The sequence below is a fragment of the Muntiacus reevesi genome, chromosome 8, assembly GCF_963930625.1.
Source record: "Muntiacus reevesi chromosome 8, mMunRee1.1, whole genome shotgun sequence".
In the NCBI taxonomy this organism is placed as follows: domain Eukaryota; kingdom Metazoa; phylum Chordata; class Mammalia; order Artiodactyla; family Cervidae; genus Muntiacus; species Muntiacus reevesi.
In genome coordinates, this window is record NC_089256.1 from 16,984,055 (window position 1) to 17,002,590 (window position 18,536).

The following is an 18,536-nucleotide window of genomic DNA, read 5'->3' on the forward strand; positions in this document are numbered from 1 at the left end:
CCTTTATTTTAAGACAAATGACTCATTTCTTCACTGACTCAAGCTTTATAAACTTTTCCCTGAAATAGAGGTTGAGAACATGGAGTTCCTTTTCTGCTCACAGACACTGCCACATTTGATGGTGCCAGGGAATGAGGTGAATATTCCTCACAGGCATAGGATTTATGTATATAATCACTGAAAAGTAACTGAAAAGTGTCAAAAAGTTACACACAGTAACCAGATAATCATGTTATAAAAGCCATACACTTTTGCAATGTTAAAAAATAGAGGCATAAACATGAATTCTTCTTTGTATATGTAACTGAAACTTTCTATTAACAGTTTTGGGCCTCTATCTGCTCTTATGTCATTTCCCTAAGTTGGGGCTTTGTAAAAATGGTGGAAATGTAGACATCTTTTGTAAGCCAGATGGAAAAACAAACCTTTTAAACTGGTCATCCTACTTCCTGAATGTGTGGAGCCCTGGAGCCCACAGTAACATGGTCCCACTGTTTACTCCCTAAATTTGAAAATTAGAGTCTAGACATGAAGTTCTTTCCTCTAAATGCTAGATGACATATTAGACAACAGTAAACATTAGCAAGAGGAAAGCGCTGGTGAGGAGGAGAGACCTGGATGTTCCTAGTGGAGGAGAGAGTCTGATTCATGAAATAAAGCCCAGTTATTTGTTAGAAACAGGACCAGAATTCTTAGAAGTGATTTAGCACTGGGGGTAGGGAGGGACTGACTTCTCTGGTATATTTCAAAATATGTACCTTCATACATCTTTATATAGACGGCTTATATTATCTTTTGGGTGCTCAGTTGCATCTGACTCTTGGCGACTCCATGGACTGTAGCCCACCAAGCTCCTCTGTCCATGGGATTTTACAGTCGAGAATACTGGAGTGGGTTGCCATTTCTTCAGCCAGAGGATCTTCCCAACCCAGGGATCGAACCCATGTCTCTTGTGTCTCCTGAACTGGCACGTGGATTCTTTACTACTAGCGCTGTCTGGGAAGCTCTATATTATCTTTTATGAGATACTTATTAACTGAATTAAATGAACTTAACTTATTAAATGAAATATTAAATGAAATACTAGCTGGCCAGACCAACCTAGGCATTTTAGAGAAAAACAATGACTGACATCAGATTCTGCCTGGTAAGTCAGTGTTTTCTCTTCTCACACCATCTGACTGTCGAGGAGGCTGGCACCATCAAGGAGGTGTTAGGTGTTTACATCTATTATCTCTGATCTACAGAACAGAAAGAGGCGTTACTGATCTCCATTTAAAGATGAGCAGTCACTAGTTGAGGGCTAGAATCACAGCCTGGATGGCCCCAAATCCAGGGCCTATGCTGATTCCAAGATAACTTGCTGCCTCTCTCTTGCTCTCAATTAAACAGACTGGGTGACATAAAACCACAGTGACACAGAATTCAACACCTAGGTCCTAGGGCATGCAGTAGTGATTCTGATATAACCTGGATACTCAAATTTTAACACATACCTTAAAAAACCAACAAAACAGGAAACACACACTTGGTCCCAGGAGCCACCACTTACCTCCTTATAACCCAATGTCCATTCCAAATTCCAGTGTGTGCTGCAGACCAGCCTTAGCAGTTTGCCTTCCCAGCTTCATGACAGGATGTCAGTTCTTTACAAAGGTACTTAACCTGAATCTATACCAAGTGCAATCAATGCTCAGGTGGCTCTTATTCTGATAAGCTCTTGTCCTGCTCATCTATGAGCAAACTTTCCTCTTCTTTCTGCTACTGCTCCTCCAGCCAGCACCAGTGCATCAGTCAGCTCAGACTGCCAGAACAAAATACCATGCTGGGTGGCTAAAACAACAGACATTTATTTCTCACAGTTCTGGAGGCTGGGAAGTCTGAGATCAAGGTTCCAGCAAGGTAGGTTTCATCTGAGGCTTTTTCTTGGCTTATAAGCAGCCACCATCTCGCTGTATGCACGTGACTATTTTGTTTGCACACAGGGAGAGAGAGTAAGCTCTCTGGTGTTTCTTCTTATAGGGAGGCACTAATCCAATCATAGGGGCTACACCCTCATGACCACATCTAACCCTAATCACTTGCTGAAGACTACTTCCAAATACATTGGGGTTGGGATTCAACATGAGTTTGTACGGGTGAGGAACAAACATTCAGTTCATAACAATGGCTTCTAGGAAGACTTCTTCCCTCTCTTCATAAAAGCAGCATGAGTATACCTGATGGTAAGACTACCCCACACTCCAACAGGAGTTCAGTCACTTAAAAACACAAAGGATTTAACAATTAAGTCATTAGACGGAAAGCACACTCAGCCAACTCCTTGTAACCACTATTTTTTATCTCATTTTAAGGGAACTGAAACTCTTTGTGTCAAATCTAATCTGCCGGTACTCTTTGTATGTCCCATTTGGTTTTAAAAACTTTGAATGGGTTGCCCAGATTTTGAAGTTCAACTTCACACTGAAGTCTGGATTTGATTCAGCACCCTGTGACTGCTCTGCCCTCAGGTGGGCCCAGTGAAGCCGAGCAGAGGCTGCTCTCTGATCAGCATGACTGCCATCCCTCTGTACCCACCCACTGGACCTTTGCAGGCCAAGGTTTTTCTGATCTTTTCAAATAGAAATGCAAACGAGAGGCTGGTTGCTGTTGTCCAGGCAGCCCTGCCTGCTAGATTGTCAGTTTCCCAAGGAATTCAGGATTCTCCAGCTTGTTCTAATCCACGGGCTCCAAACTGAATTCTACATTTCATTTACAATGAGACTCATTTGACTGTGTAAACAGTCTGTGTTTTAGTTTTAGGACAGAACTCTTCCTTCAACTTGGTTGTCAGGCATGCTTCTCAATTTGGAAGTGAATTTAAGTCATTCTTGCCTCTTGGACCTTATCTACTGGTAAACAGACAGCAGGTCAAGGGAAAAGATGTTTCAGTGTGTAGGAAACAGATGGTCTTGCTGAACAAAGATTATGGCATCTCTGATTCTTCAGCCAAGATAATGACTTTTCAATTGGCAATTACATAGCAATATAACTACTTAAAAAAAATTACAAATCCCTTTAGGTTGATCTAAAGGTCCTTGAGATTTGTTTTACCCTCTTCCTGATCCCAATAATGAAGACAATGAGGAAAAACTGCTACTGAAACAGCAGCTCAACATTATCACTTGGGTCAGGCCTCACATTTACCAACCTTTTCTCACAGCAGTATTTAATCCTCACAACAGTCCTGGGAAGGATGGGTTAAGGATGATCAGCAATATTTTATAGATAAGGGAATAAGCCCAAGGGAGTCTTTGCATTCATGCTCACAGCCCCCTGGCTACTAAAAGGAAAGTTTATACCATATAGGAGGGGGCTTCCGAGGTGTCGCTTGCTAGTGGTTAAGAGTCTGCCTGCCAGTGCAGCAGATGTAACAGACACGGGTTCAATCCCTGGGTCAGGAAGATAACCTGGAGGAGGGCATGGCAACCCACTCTAGTACTCTTGCCTGGGAAATCCAACGGACAGGGGAGACTGGTGGGCTGCAGTCCATGGGGTCACAAAAGTCAGACATGACTGAAACAACTTAACACCCATGCATCCTAAACGCTCAAGCAGGCAATTAAATTCCTCATCAATGGGATGCCAGAAAGACTCAGGTTATCTGTAATATTTTCTGCAAATTGCTCTTCCCCAAATTCTAATAAAGTTTAGGCATTTAGACACATTTCATCACATAGTGGACAACTTATGCATCAGTGAAGGGACTGTAGAATTTCCCGGCTGAAAAGGATTCTTGAGCTGACTATTTAGTGACAATCCTCACTTGGGCTTACAGATGACATCCAGGAGTGGTCTTCTGCCCATTTCAGTGTTCATCCCCTGCATTGCTCCTGAGATGGGCTGTGTATTATTAGTGTCCTTCATTTTTGCCACCTCTCACCACTCTCCCCCTCAACAAACACACCAAATTGATCACAGCCCATTGTATTTAAAACCACAGCTCTCTCATTATCAGAGAAATGCAAATCAAAACCACAATGAGGTACCATTACACGCCAGTCAGGATGGCTGCTATCCTAAAGTCTACAAGCAATAAATGCTGGAGAGGGTGTGGAGAAAAGGGAACCCTCTTACACTGTTGGTGGGAATGCAAACTAGTACAGCCGCTATGGAGAACAGTGTAATTTCTTAAAAAACTGGAAATAGAACTGCCATATGACCCAGCAATCCCACTTCTGGGCATACACACCGAGGAAACCAGATCTGAAAGAGACACGTGCACCCCAATGTTCATCACAGCACTGTTTATAATAGCCAGGACATGGAAGCAACCTAGATGCCCATCAGCAGACGAATGGATAAGGAAGCTGTGGTACATATACATCATGGAATATTACTCAGCCGTTAAAAAGAATTCATTTGAATCAGTTCTAATGAGATGGATGATTAGATTATACAGAGTGAAGTAAGCCAGAACACATATATATGGAATTTAGAAAGATGGTAACGATAACCCTATATGCAAAACAGAAAAAGAGACACAGATGTACAGAACAGACTTTTGGACTCTGTGGGAGAAGGCGAGGGTAGGATGTTTCGAGAGAATAGCATTGAAACATGTATATTATCTAGGGTGAAACAGATCACCAGCCCAGGTGGGATGCATGAGACAAGTGCTCGGGCCTGGTGCACTGGGAAGACCCAGAGGGATCGGGTAGAGAGGGAGGTGGGAGGGGGGATCGGGATGGGGAATACATGTAAATCCATGGCTGATTCATGTCAATGTATGACAAAAACCACTACAATATTGTAAAGTAATTAGCTTCCAACTAATAAAAGATAAATGAAAAAATAAAATAAAATAAAACCATAGCTCTCATTTGTGAATCACACTGAGGCCTGCTGTGACTCTATGGCCTCAGTTTGGCACTCAGGACACGGCCGAAGTGGCTCCTCCCTGGATCTCAGGTTAGGTTCTCTCTTTGGATCCCTATAAGCCACCCACACCATAATACCCTACTCCTCCAGATGTCCCATACTTATTTTCCTGTTACCTGGCTCATGCTGTCTTACTTTTTCCTCTCAGGGCAAATCTCCCCATGCATAAAAGTCAGATAAAACCTCCACCCCCAAAAAGAATAGAGCACAAGGCTGAACTGCATCAGAAGTGTCTGATCAGCAATTTCCAACTGTGGGAAAATCAACAAGCAAGATGGTCCTGGGGACTTCAACAGACAAGCAATGGGGAAAAGGGATGGAAGGGTAGCCAGATTAACAGACTCAAAGAAATTTAAAAAAGAAAAATAGCAAGACCACTCTGGTGTCCAGGGATGTACACATCAGGTGATGAACTAATAAACACAAGGAAGTGTCAGACAAGTGGTCACTTTTGGAGGGAGGGGAGATGATCTGATGGGGGAACATGATGGGGCTACTGGAAAGGCTGGCAAAGTTCTTCACCTGGCTGGAAGGTCAAAGGTGATTTGCCTTATAATAATTCATTAAACTAATTTGTTCAGTAAGATTTTCTGTACCTACGTAAGTTTACAATAAAAATGTTTAAAAACAGGGACTTTCCCTGGTGGTTTTCACACTCCCAATATAAGGGGCCCAGGTTTGATCCCTGGATGGGGAACTAATATCCCACATACCTCACAATATGGCCAAAAAAAAAAAGAAAAAGTTTAAAAATGAAAAACAAGCAACTTACTCTTCCTAGTCACATATACCTAGTTGATATTATGGTTACCTCCAGAGAGTGGCTCAGAATAGTGTCAAGTAAAAGTAAGTTTTGATTTCCTCCTCTGTTACTTACTAATAATGTGACTTTCAGTAAGTTTGCCTCTGAGCAGTGTCGCCTCTCTGAGCTTCTTGTTCTTCACCTGGAAGATGGGAATTAGCAATACAGCTAATGTCAAATGAGATTTGCTCTGAGGATTAAATGAAGTTATGCATGTACAACATCTACAATGTTTGGCATAATGTTTAACAAAGATGAGCTGTTATTGATATTCAAACATTAACAACTACATATTTATTTAAATTGACCTTTAAATATTATAATTATACACAATATCCATGTTCCTTTAGTATTTAAAGGAAATATATTGCTGTATTGAGTTATGCTCTCCTAACTCCCATGAAGTAATGGGACCAGACACCATGATCTTAGTTTTCTGAATGTTGAGCTTTAAGCCAGCTTTTTCACTCTCCTCTTTCACTTTCATCAAGAGGCTTTTTAGTTCCTCTTCACTTTCTGCCATAAGGGTGGTGGTGTCATCTGCATATCTGAGGTTATTGATATTTCTCCCGGCAATCTTGATTCCTGCTTGTGCTTCCTCCAGCCCAGCGTTTCTCATGATGTACTCTGCATGTAAGTTAAATAAGTAGGGTGACAAGATACAGCCTTGACGTACTCCTTTCCCTATTTGGAACCAGTCTGTTGTTCCATGTCCAGTTCTAACTGTTGCTTCCTGACCTGCATACAGGTTTCTCAAGAGTCAGGTCAGGTGGTCTGGTATTCCCAGCTCTTTCAGAATTCTCCATGGTTTATTGGGATCCACACAGTCAAAGGCTTAATTAATGCATAACACACATTAAACTATTTATTAACAGCTTGACTCCTCCTTGAATACTGTATGAAAAATAAATGAGATGCTGTGTCTGGAAATACAGATGTGCTGAAATATTAATGAAGGGATTTAGGAATGATCAGTTATGTCAATGTAGCTGTCTGTATGAGATAGTGGAAATGTGAGGCAAATTCTGTGTTTACTACCACTACTAAATCTATCTTAGAAATAAAAATATAAGGTCTTTAAAGCAAAAAATTAAACTAGAATGGATATCATTAACAAAGCAGTCAATTCCCTTTATTTTTAAAATTTTATGTACACATATGAATGATCTGTATAATGTACATTCAATATAGAAAGCTTTATATATTTGATAATGTATAGAACATTTCACAATTACACTAATCTCTTACATAACATCTTGACATCTGTTTTTAAATTTTTTTGCACAAGCTCCTTTTTCATTCAATTTGGTAAAGCCAGTTATATATATCAACATGTACTGTGAGCTCTCAGGAGGTTAAATGATTGAGGAGAGGATACCAGTGAACAGGTACAAGGACAAAACCCAAAAGTGTTCAACAATGGGAGAACAGCCAGGCAGACTTGAGGCAGGAGAGGGAAATGCCCTTCTGGGGGCTGAGTGACTTTGATTTCCCAATCTCTGTAGACTGCAGTTCAATCCCACAGTCACACTAATTCGAAAAAACATTATAAAAACTAGGAAGAAAGCTTTGTCTTTTTGATTCACAGTCTTGTAAACAGATATATAAAGGAACAAAATGTGCTTACATACATCAAGAAAAAAATTCTTGTGTACCCACTTAGGTTGATCCACAGAGTGCTTTCTTGTAACGTGATACAATTAGAATCACTGACTTTTTTCCTAAATAAAAATATATTTATAGAAAAAGGAATAACACTGTCATGAAACCAGGAGAAAGGCAGTTAAGAGTTTTCTTCAATGGATCAGCTGGAGGAATGTGGACAGGGCACTGGCCTTTCAGCGTTTATTGTCTCTCATGAAAGTTTCACGTCTGATAGCCAAGGTCACCTGCCTCATGGTCTACAGGAGGCGGCAAGTTGGACATGACTGATGAGGATGTCCCTGCAGTAAGGTAGCCAGCAACTCCAGGTCCTGCAAGAGAAAAAATGGAAACCTTCTAAAGAGCAGTCATGTGAGAACACAGACCTTTATGAAAATGGGAGAACCAGGTCAAGCACACCATCACAAGGACCTGATGCAATCTATTAGGATTATCTAAGCATACAACGCAATCTTAACAAACACCCGCAACACCACTTTCATGGTTTGTCGTTACTATATAAGAAAGTTAAAAATCATTTCAAAATTTATGCTAGACAGTAACACTGGTGAGGAAACATGGAAAAATTTTCTCTTCTCACATCTGGGAAGTTCAATTAAAAAAAAATCCTGGGCACTGAAGGATATAGCTAATGTCAAATGAGAAAAAAAAAATGGGAAAGAAACTCTGTACTCGAGTTAGCCCATTCAAAAGTCATACTTGATGAAATTCACAACAAAAACACATCCATCTATACTTAAGTTAAACCTATTTTCATTTGGTGCAAAAAAAAATGCTACTGTAACAAATAACACCAAATGAACAACGGTCTCTGAGAAAGATAAGGCAAACTCTGGACACCTAGTCATAGGTCAAAACATGAATGCTGTGGAAAAGGTATCAGTATTTTAGTTTGTTTTAAATGTCTTGACTCTTAAGTCTCTAGTACACAAAAATGTCATTATCCCAGCATTTATCAAGATGTGTCCTATGAGCATATAATGGCTTTAGCCTTCTAGTTTAACTTAAAACAATGCAGGGACATTTAATTACACCTCAGAATCATTGCATAACTATACAAAATATTTGTAAAACACACTGTACTATAGCATAATACTACATATTGAGCAATATTTTTAGCTGAAGTCATAGGAAACAAAGCAAACAGCTAGGGAACACTGAAGGGTTAGGACTAGAAAGGCAGAGGAAGTGGCATGCATTTAGCAAAATGGTTCTCTACCTGCTTCAGAGAGCTACACAGAAGTTAGCAAGCTGCCTGGCAGAGCGGATCTAAAGTCCGCTCCTGAGGTGAAGGGGGCTGCTGCCAGTGAGAAGGGAAGGAGAGACACCTGAGGGGAAAAAAGAAATATAAGCAGCAAGGGAAGTTGTAAGGAAGTGCAAACAGCAGAGCAGGTTGAAAGGCTAAGGTGTAATAGGGACTGAAGTAGGACCAAAGGGGAACAATATAGATTCATTTTTTTTTTAACCTCTTGAGCATTTGTATTGAGGATATGAAGAAAGCAGACACTGTAACATGTGGTTACACGTAGCCAGAGACAACTCAGCCTGCATGAACTGCCACATGCCACTTGGAATGCCCAGGCACCTGGAACTTTGAACTTAGAAAACCTAAGGATTTTCTGTTTTTTAAGGCATGGTGGGCTTATATCTATCAATTAATCAGGACACCAGGCCTTAACCTAGACTGCTCAGGAGAGACAGTAGGGAGGACAGGAGACACACTCCCTTGACAGGCAGAGACACACCCCCTTGACAGGCAGTTCAGAGCTACAGTGCCACACCATTATATTACTTCCTGCCAACCTTCCACTCTGGACCCTAGGCAGCAGCAAGACTGTTAGGGAATAAACCCTTAAGAATAACCCCCTGAACAGTCCAGATTGGTATAGTCCCTGAGCACTTCTGATTGTGGGCTCAATTTTGGTCACATCAAACGAACTGATTATGAGACCAAATCACGAGTACTGAATATAGAAAACGGACTAAGGATGTAGTTCTCAGACTACATGCTGAGGCACCCTGGGGCAAATTCAGGGACACCACTGAATATTTTGAATCTGGAGACACAGTGACATCTGTTGGATACTGTACGACTACTCTCAAGTTGTTTGAATTTAACTACTTAATAAAATTAACTACTCTTTCTTTTGGTCTAGGGATAAAGAAAAAAAATCACTAAGCTATGAAGACACTGTGAACTGAGAAAGTTTTGGAACCTCTGGGTTAAAATATAAACTGTGAACGATGGACCCTGAAGGATTATCCAGGGGAGATCAAATTCTAGTGCCACCATTTGCCTCTTTGGAAAGACAGGTCAATTCCTGATATTTCTTTAAATGGAGTCTGAGATGCTCTCTCTCTCACATCTCTGGCCTCTTCCAGACATGTCTGGATTCGAGGGGCAGGAAGCTACAGTCTGCTAGGATGGGGCAATGTGTTCTCCAGAGACATGTGGGACAAAAGAGGAGGGCCTGCCAGAAATGGGGTACATGGCACACAGTGTAAGGCTGCTGGACTTAAGAGAGAAGAGAAAAGATGAAAATCAACAAAGAGAGAAGAGAAAAGATGAAAATCAACAAAGAATCGCACAGAGCGGAATTGGCCACCACAGTAGAGCAGTGAAAGGAGCGTGGGCTTTGGTGAAAATGAACATGGGATTTTCAGTGGGGAAAATTAAAAAAAATAAATAAAAAGGAAGCCCTGCCTCAGCAGCAGTGTCCTACTATAAACTGACAGTGACCTTAGGAAATCTTTCCTAACATGGTTCCCACTGTGTAGTCTTGGACACATATAAAGACAAAAACAAAAGGTAATAAAAAACGCAACTGTGCAAAGATCTAATGAACTAGTCTGATGAGAGGCCCAAGAAACACTCCCTCTCTCCCTTTGATGACCTTTGGATGCCAAGTTAACTATCCTACCTGCCTCTAATTAAGTAGAATAATTAAGCGTACAGTACAAAGTTCTTCATCTCCAATTCCAGCTCCTAAAAGCATCTTCGCCTTGGCCTGTTTCTCTTCCTTTCCCTGTTCTTTCTTTCTCTGCTGATTTTCTAGGTGAGGAAATTTGAGGATTTTCACTGTTGAAATGCTTGTCAGCACCAAGCTCTTCTAGAACCTAAGAGATGGTTAAGTAACCCAGGGCCCTGGACAGTGAGCAGATACAGCTTATCCACACCACGGGTAAAGTTCCACTGAGGCACTTTTAATGAACATTTATCATAAAACATAACAATATGCCAGGCTAGGGAGTCGGTCTCATCTCAACTTATCAACACTGAGTAATCTGGCCTAGAATATTTTAATTTTTATTCCAAACTCTGACCATGTGATTGAGTGACATTTCCTCAGCAGCAAGGAAGAAAATCATAAATGTATTTTTGGTTATTCCAATCTTATTTTGAAATAGTAATTAACTTTATCTCTATCTCTTAAAGAAAGTCCACATATCAGAAAAAAGGGCTGGCGATGACTTATGTTCTCACAGTACCTTATTTTATTTGCAAACTGATTAGAGAGCGGCTTGATACAATCTGAATCTTCTCAAGACTGAAGGCAGGATGGAGTAAATTTAAAATTCCAATTCAATACAACATTGTATACACCCCAGGGACTTTCACATAATGAGATCTTATCATTATTAGAAGTACTTGCCCCTTTTAGCAAACAATGACATGCAACACATCAACAGAAAAGTTCAAACACAAAAAATAATTGGTAACCCGAGCAATAAATACACATCAGTACAACTGACAGTACTTTCACAACAAAAGAACATACCAGCTAGATGATGCACTAGGAACTTGACAGTTTGGGGGGCCAACACAGCTCAGAACTAGTCCAGATTGTCCTATCTTGACTGATGTGACTGCAGGCTTCAGCATGACCTTCACAATAGACACAGTAACCCCAGGCCCTTTCCAGAGTGGGATTTATACCACCCTCCACTTTGATGGCTTTACTAGAATTTCTGCCCCTTCAGCAGGACCAGAGATGTGAAAAAATTCATAAACCCAAGACTTTCTCCTTTGCTAACCTTCATTCTCGACAGCTCATCAAAGCTGCTTCTCACAACTCATTCAGAAGCCACCCCAAGGATCCCAGTAAAAAGAAAGGCAAGACAGAAATCTTTTTAATCCCTGTACTTTTTCTATATTATTAGGAAATCCGGGTGGGGCTGAGGACCCAAATGATTTCGAAAGAAACTCTAGGTCTCTAAAGATAAATCCCTCTTTCTTGTGTATTTTAACCACAGACCACTTGACCCATAGTTGTAAGTACATCAAGGACCACCTGCAGTCTTTTATTCCATCCAGTAAGGTCAATGGAAAAGGTCAGTTTTCATTCCAATCCCAAAGAAAGGCAATCCCAAAGAATGCTCAAACTACCGCACAATTGCACTCATCTCACACGCTAGTAAAGTAATGCTCAAAATTCTCCAAGCCAGGCTTCAGCAATAGGTGAACCGTGAACGTCCAGATGTTCAAGCTGGTTTTAGAAAAGGCAGAGGAACCAGAGATCAAACTGCCAACATTCACTGGTTCATAGAAAAAGCAAGAGAGTTCCAGAAAAACGTATATTTCTGCTTTACTGACTATGCCAAAGCCTTTGACTGTGTGGATCACAATAAACTGTGGAGAATTCTGAAAGAGATGGGAATACCAGACCACCTGACCTGCCTCTTAAGAAATCTATATGCAGGTCAGGAAGTAACAGTTAGAACTGGACATGGAACAACAGACTGGTTCCAAACAGGAAAAGGAGTACATCAAAGCTGTATATTGTCACCCTGCTTATTTAACTTATATGCAGAGTACATCATGAGAAAGGTTGGGCTAGATGAAGCACAAGCTGGAATCAAGACTGCCGGAAGAAATATCAATAACCCCAGATATGCAGATGACACCACCCTTATGGCAAAAAGTGAAAAGGAACTAAAAAGCCTCTTGATGAAAGTGAGAGAGGAGAGTGAAAAACCTGGCTTAAAGCTCAACATTCAGAAAACTAAGATCATGGCATCTGATCCCATCACTTCATGGGAAATAGATGGGGAAACAGTGGAAACAGTGTAGACTTTATTTTTTTGGGCTCCAAAATCTCTGCAGATGGTGACTGCAGCCATGAAATTAAAAGATGCTTACTCCTTGGAAGGAAAGTTATAACCAACCTAGATAGCATATTAAAAAGCAGAGACATTACTTTGCCAACAAAGGTCTGTCTAGTCAAGGCTATGGTTTTTCCAGTGGTCATGTATGGATGTGAGAGTTGGACTGTGAAGAAAGCTGAGTGCTGAAGAGTTGATGCTTTTGAACTGGGGTGTTGGAGAAGACTCTTGAGAGTCCCCTGGACTGCAAGGAGATCCAACCAGTCCACCCAGGAGATCAGTCCTGGCTGTTCATTGGAAGGACTGATGCTGAAGCTGAAACTCCAATACTTTGGCCACCTCACGCGAAGAGTTGACTCATTGAGAAAAGACCCTAATGCTGGGAGGGATTGGGGGCAGGAGAAGGGGACAACAGAGGATGAGATGGCTGGATGGCATCACCGACTCGATGGACATGAGTTTGAGTATACTCCGTGAGTTGGTGATGGACAGGGAGGTCTGGCATGCTGCGATTCATGGGGCCGCAAAGAGTCGGACACGACTGAGCAACTGAACTGAACTGAACTGAACTGAAGGTCAATGGATGTGAAGGTCACTCAAGGACAAAAGAATTAGATGATACCTTCCTAGGGACGCTTATAATCTACATATCTCCCTATTCTTCAAGTCAAATTTTAAGTAATCTTACTCTGAGCTAGAAAAAAATAAGGCAGATTTTCCAATCATACAGTTCTTACACACAAAAAGGTGGTATTGTGTAAACTTTCTGGGGAGAATTTAAAGAGGTAAAGTTCTTGGTGTGTCTAAGAGAATATACTCCTACTTAGAAGCTACAGCTTGAAAGACTTGGAAGAGACTAAGATCATATTCTAGGTATTTCTCTCCACAGTCAACATTGGGCAGGAGATGGGAAAGTCAGAAGGGAAACCCGTGGTACTCTACTCTTATGTATACACATGACTGGCAGTCACAGCAACACATGTTTGTAAATTCAACAGCTCTGATTATAAATTTTAGTGGATTAATATTAAAGAGGTTACAGTGGAGAAAAGGGCAGTAATGTCACAATCAATTCTAAAATTAAAACCATGCAAAATTTCTCCAAAGTCCCTATTTTTGATTATTCAAGATCTAGTCTCCAGGATTTATAAAGTTCTATACTAGCAATAAGGATTATTAAAACAATCACACTGGTATGAGAAATACTGGGTAGTAATTTTTTCTCTTAATTTACCTACATCATCTCTGGTTAAAGGAGGTTGCAGGGCTGACATTTTAAAAAATACACTATAATTTCAGGCAATGGCAAGAACCACTTAATATTCCTACAGTTAATTTCAAACTAAAAACTTTAATACCAAAGACTATATTTCATTTTTCAGCATTTAGTAGTTCAATGCTACAACCTTCTTTTTAAATAGAAGTCAATATGAAAATGAGTATTTCAGAATTATTATGTTAAAATAAGTGTGCCAAATGGACAAATATCTGGAGCTTCTTTTGACCCATAGGCAGCAAAATATCCTTTCCTTTATGACACCCATATATTTCCTCCCATGAGAATATAAACCTTAAATATTTAACAAAATTACACATTAATCACTGGTAACTTAGAAGAAAAAATATTTGACATGTGAGTGTGCAAGTTGGAACTTCAATCTACTAATCTGACAGAATGGAATGATGCTATCATGTTTCTGATACTGATAATTCTGAATAAATACTTCTCCACTCTTTATTTACATGTTCAAGATAAACATTTTAATACAGCCATACCCAAAATATAAAGTATGACATCCTGGATTAACTGGGTTAAAAATTGAGCAGAGTCTGCTTTGTAGTCAGCATACATTCAATATCACAACAGTCCATATGTTTTCTGGGCTAGAACCAGGGGTCCACTGCATGTCCATGACATCTCCAAGATGGGTAGTTATTATAGTAATCTAGGAAAACTCTCTAAATGCCGTTTTCAGTCTAGACAGGCAAAAGGAAGGTCCATATGGCTACTGCCATTTGTCTTAGGAAAGAGAATTGGGCGTGCTTTGCTTTACCTGTGAGGTATCCTGCTGTTTGTGACTCAGAAATAAACAAATCATGTTTTTGATCTTTGAAGGCACTCCAGACTGAAGAACGAGACAGGATTTCATTCACCTAGGGAAGTAAAAGAAACTCTTTGAACATAAGCAAACTGGATGTTGGTAGATTAGATTAAAAAGAAAAAGCAAATTTCCAAGACAATCAAAAGAGGCCAACTCAGGAAAGGTCCAAAGATGAACCAAGACCTCACATTCATCAAACACTCTATACCAGGCATATCTCATTAAACCAGACCCAAAGAAATGCCTAAATCAGTCTTCCCTCTAAACTTGGACTCGACTATTTGGACTTATTGGTTTGTATGTAATTTGGGCAGTAAGATATTCATGTGACAGTAACAACTGGCTGACTGTGGTGTGGGCTCATGAAGTATTTCTGAGGAAGCGGTTTGGGGACAAGATATTGCAAAATTCAAGCTAAAACTTAAAGCACTCATTCAAACTATGGATGTGACCTGTTAGAAGTACACTGACATCTTAGGAATCAGTGAACTAAAATGGACAGGACGGGGTGAATTTAATTCATATGACCATTATATCTACTACTGTGGGCAAGAATCCCCTAAAAGAAATCCTCAGAGTCAACAAGAGTCTGAAATGCAGTACTTGGGTGCAATTTCAACAACAGAATGATCCTGGTTCGTTTCCAAAGCAAAATATTTAACATCACAGAAATCTATGTTCCAACTGCTGATGCCAAAGAAGCTGAAGCTGAGTGGTTCTACGAAGACCTAGAATACTTCCTAGAACTACTAACAACACCAAAAAAAGATGTCCTTTTCATCATAAGGGATTGGAATGCAAAAGTAGGAAGTCAAGAGATACCTGGAATAACAGGGAAGTTTGGCCTTAGGATACAAAATGAAGGAGGGCAAAGGCTAACAGTTTTGTCAAGAGAACATGCTGGTCACAACAAACATACTTTTCCAATAACTCAAGAGATGACTCTACACATGGACATCACTAGATGGTCAATACCAAAATGAGAATGATTATGTTCTTTGCAACCAAGGATGGAGATGCTCTATACAGTCAGCTAAAACAAGACCTAGAATTGACTGTGCTTCAAAGTATCAGCTCCTTATTGCAAAATTCAGGCTGAAATTGAGGAAAATCACTAAGCTATTCAGGGTGCCTGAAGAACTATGAATGAAAGTTTATAACATTGTACAGGAGGCAGTGACCAAAACCATCCCAAAGAAAAAGAAATCCAAGAAGGCAAAATGGTTGTTGGATGAAGCTTCACAAGTAGCTGAGGAAAGGAGAGAAGTGAAAGGCAAAGGAGGAGGGGAAAGATATGTATAACTGAATGCAGGGTTCCAGAGAATAGCAACAAGAGATAAGAAGGCCTTCTTCAATGAACAATGCAAAGAAATAGAGGAGAAAAAATAGAATGGGAAAGACTAGAGATCTCTTCAAGAAAATTGGATATATCAAGGGAATATTTCAGGCAAGGATGGGCAAAATAAAGGACAGAAACAGTAAGGATCTAACAGAAGCAGAAGAGATTAAGAAGAGGTGGCCAGAATACATAGGAGAACCATACAAAAAAAGGTTTTGATGACCCGTATAAGCACGATGGTGTGGTCACTCACCTAGAGCCAGACATCCAGAAGCATGAAGTCGAGTGGGCCTTAGGAAGCATTACTATGAACAGTTAATTGAGGTGACTGAACTTCAGTTGAGTTATTTAAAATCCCAAAGGATAATGCTATTTTAAAAAGTGTTTTAAAGTGCAGAACTCAGTATGTCTGCAAATTTGGAAAACTCAGCCATGGCCACAGGGATGGAAAAGGTCAGTTTTTATTCCAATCCCAAAGAAGGGCAAAGCCAAAGAATGTTCAAACTACTGTACAACTGTGCTCATTTCACATGCTAGCAAGGTAATGCTCAAAATCCTTCAATCTAGGATTCAGCAGTATGTGAACCAAGAATTTCCAGATGTACAAGTTGGGTTTAGAAAAGGCAGAGGTATCACAGATCAATTTGCCAACACCCATTGGATCATAGAAAAAGCAAGAGAATTAAAAAAAAAACGACTTCTGCTTCATTGACTACATGAAAGTCTTTTGACTATGTAGATCAAACTGTATAGATCAAACAAACTGGAAAATTCTTAAGAGATGGCAGTACCAGATCACTGTTCCTGTCTCCTGAGAAACCTGTATATGGGTCAAGAAGCAACAGTTAGAACCAGACACGGAACAACTGACTGGTTCCAAATTGGGAAAGGAGTATGTCAAGTCTGTATATTGTCACCTGACTTATTTAACTTATATGCAAAGTACATCATGTGAAATGCCAGGCTGGATGAATCACAAGCTGGAATCAAGATTGTTGGGAGAAATATCAACAACCTCAGATATGCAGATGATACCACTCTAATGGCAGAAAACAAACAGGAACTAAAGAGCCTCTCAATGAGAGTGAAAAAGCTGGCTTGAAACTAACCACCCAGAAAACAAAGATCATGGCATCCAGTCCTATCACTTCATGGCAAACAGAAGGGGAAAAAGTGGAAGCAGTGACAGATTTAGGCTCTAAAATCACTGCAGATGGTGATTACAGATATGAAATTAAAAGATGCTTACTCCCTGAAAGAAAAACAATGACAAACCTAAACAGCATATTAAGAAGCAGGGACATTACTTTGCCAACAAAAGTCCATCTAGTCAAAGCTATGGTTTTTCCAGTAGTTACGTATGGATGTGAGAGTTGGATCATGAAGAAGGCAGAGTGCGAAAGAATTGATGCTTTTGAACTGTGGTGCTGGAGAAGATTCTAGAGAGTTACTGGGACACAGGGAGATCAAACCAGTCAATCTTAAAGGAAATCCACCTTGAATATGCATTAGAAGGACTGATGCTGAAGCTGAAGCTCCAATACTTTTGCCACCTGATGTGAAGAGCCAACTCACTGGAAAAGACTGATGCTGGGAGAGACTGAGGGCAGGAGGAGAAGGGGTGGGGGGGAACAAAGGATGAGATGGTTAGATGGCATCACTGACTCAATGGACGTGAGTTTGAGCAAACGCCAGGAAATAGTGCAGGACAGAGAAACATGGGTGTGCTGCAGTCCATCCAGCTGCAGAGAGGCGGACAAGACTTAGTGACTAAACAACAATGAACTATCTAGAAAGTATCAGTATATCACATATAAAATGTGCAGTATAAATGACTTGTGTGTAAATGTGGACTAAGAGGCAAGACATGTTTCTTTCTGGGAGAAAGGTAAAGAAAAAAACAAAACCTAGGAAATTCCAAGGTAGAGGGTATCTTTCACATGTCAAGGTTCAGATCAAATATTTATGGAGTACGCAAAACATGGCTTCCACGGTGGACACAAAGATGAGAGACATTCTCTGCCCCTGAAGTGCCCACAGTCCAGGCAAGGAGACAGACGGTGCCAGATAACATAAGGGGAAGCATTAAAGTAGACGTACACATGGGGACCATGAGAGTCCAAAAGACTGTCCCAACCATGGAGCGAAGCAGTGGTGAAAGTGATTTGCTCTGAGTGTGCTCAAGCTTCTACTTCGGAAAGTATTGTAATTCTTTCCTTCCCTTGTGAGTGGAAGGTGGTTATCAAAAGTTGTTCTGTTAATTCTCATTAACAGGAATCCAGTGGCAATTTGAGGGGAGCATGACTGGGGGCACATGGTACACAGGAATGCCTTTGCTTGGCATTCAGAACACCCATAGGCAAGTTTAATAAACAGACAGTTAATGACTATAATAATATACAACATGACATCTCTCTTCTTTATTTTCACCCCAAACAGCTCAAATGATAAGTCTGCTAGAAAGGAAAATGGCATAAAAAAATGCTTCTTTAGTTGGAACATACAAACACAGTGGATTCACTAAAGGAAAGCTTTAAGTCAGTTTAAACCTACAGAGGAACATTAGTAAACAGAAATAATCCAAATACCTATGAATGGATAAATGGGT

At 40.3% G+C, this 18,536-nt stretch overlaps 1 protein-coding gene across 1 annotated transcript in view; it reads right to left on the minus strand.

The window, feature by feature from the left end:
• Window positions 1-6,827: 6,827 nt before the first annotated feature.
• Window positions 6,828-18,536, minus strand: part of DNAJC13 (DnaJ heat shock protein family (Hsp40) member C13) — a 150,492-nt gene continuing 138,783 nt past the window's right edge. Inside the window, exons 55-56 of the mRNA XM_065942343.1 lie at window positions 14,542-14,641; window positions 6,828-7,695 (exon numbers count right to left, since the gene is read on the minus strand). Of these exons, the coding sequence (XP_065798415.1) occupies window positions 7,589-7,695; window positions 14,542-14,641 (207 nt within the window). The 3' untranslated portion in view covers window positions 6,828-7,588. The remainder of the gene's footprint in view (window positions 7,696-14,541; window positions 14,642-18,536) is intronic.